This window comes from Arachis duranensis, chromosome 7 (assembly GCF_000817695.3).
Source record: "Arachis duranensis cultivar V14167 chromosome 7, aradu.V14167.gnm2.J7QH, whole genome shotgun sequence".
NCBI classification, from domain to species: Eukaryota; Viridiplantae; Streptophyta; class Magnoliopsida; order Fabales; family Fabaceae; genus Arachis; species Arachis duranensis.
This window is the reverse complement of record NC_029778.3, coordinates 34,586,637-34,587,906: the sequence shown is the minus strand read 5'-3', so window position 1 is coordinate 34,587,906 and position 1,270 is coordinate 34,586,637. Positions and strand designations below refer to the sequence as shown.

Here is a 1,270-nt window from a genome sequence, read left to right as displayed (position 1 = left end):
CATCGCGGAAAATGAAGGGTTGGGATTTTTTTTTTTTTGGGTCGAAGGGAATTTGAATTTTCTGAAGTTTTGAATTTCACTTTAATTAGTAAAGTATGATTTTTTATCATTTATTTTATAGATGGGGTCAAAAATAAATATGAAAGAAAAACTATTTAAAAGTAGAAGATCACACTTTATTCTCTAAAATAAAAATTCAAAATTTAGAAGATCCAAATTCGTTTTAAGGGTTCCAAATACGTCAGTACATATTTTACCTATTTTTGTCTTTTTCTGGTAGAGTTTTTATTTTGGGTCGCATCATTATTTTACGGTGAAAATTCAGGTGAAGTTGATTTCACGTAAAATTGATATTTGAGAGCCGTTAAATGAAAATTTAGTCAAATTAGTCAAATTATCTAATGGTTCTCAAATATCAACTTCACGTGAAGCCGACTGCACATGAGTTTTCACCTAATTCTATACTAGAATTAGATATTAAAATTAACGATTTTATTAAATAAACAATAATTTTTTTAAATAATGTGAATAATAAACTCTAAGTAACGTTTGTTTTGAGGTAAAATGATACAATATCATGTCTGTTGGTTTAAAAACTGATACTAAAATTTCTATCAGTGTCTCTAAAATTTCAGTATTTCAGTACCTTTAAAAAGTAAGAACATAAGGGACTAAAATTTTTAGATTTGAAAATTGAAACTTTAATAAAATTTTATACCTAAAATATTCTCATTTCAATTAATTAATTTTAATTTTACTCTTTGTGCAAATTAAATTAGAGTTTCATTTTTATTTCAATTTCTGTCTCCCATTTTGTACAAAACAGAATACTGAGATTTATTTCAATCTCTGTCTCTCCACCAAACGCTACCTAAGATAGCATTTGTTTTGAAGTACTGGAATGGAAACTGGAAGACTGGAATTCAGTATCATATTTGTTGGTGCAAATACTGATACTAAAATTTTAGTCTCTATCCTCAAAATTTCAGTATTTCAGTATCTTCAAAAAGCAGGGACACAAGAGATTGAAATTTTTGGAGATAGAAACTGAAATTTTAATAACATTTTATACCTAAAATACCCTCATTTCAATTAGTGAATTCTAATTTTACCGTTTGTGCAAATTAAATTAGAGCTTCTTTCTTATTTCAATCTTTATCTCCCATTTTACACCAAACACAATATTGAGATTTATTTCAATCTCTGTCTATCAGTCTCTGTCTCTCAGTCTCAATCTCAATCTCGCAGTCTCTAGCTCTCTTCCAAACGC

At 27.6% G+C, this 1,270-nt stretch overlaps 1 protein-coding gene across 1 annotated transcript in view; it reads right to left on the bottom strand.

Annotated features, from left to right (window-relative positions):
• LOC107458713 (uncharacterized) overlaps positions 1–933 on the bottom strand; it is a 2,800-nt gene extending 1,867 nt beyond the window's left edge. The window contains exon 1 of the mRNA XM_016076919.3: positions 898–933. Coding sequence (XP_015932405.1) covers positions 898–933 — 36 coding nt within the window. The remainder of the gene's footprint in view (positions 1–897) is intronic.
• Between the last annotated feature and the right edge of the window lie 337 nt (positions 934–1,270).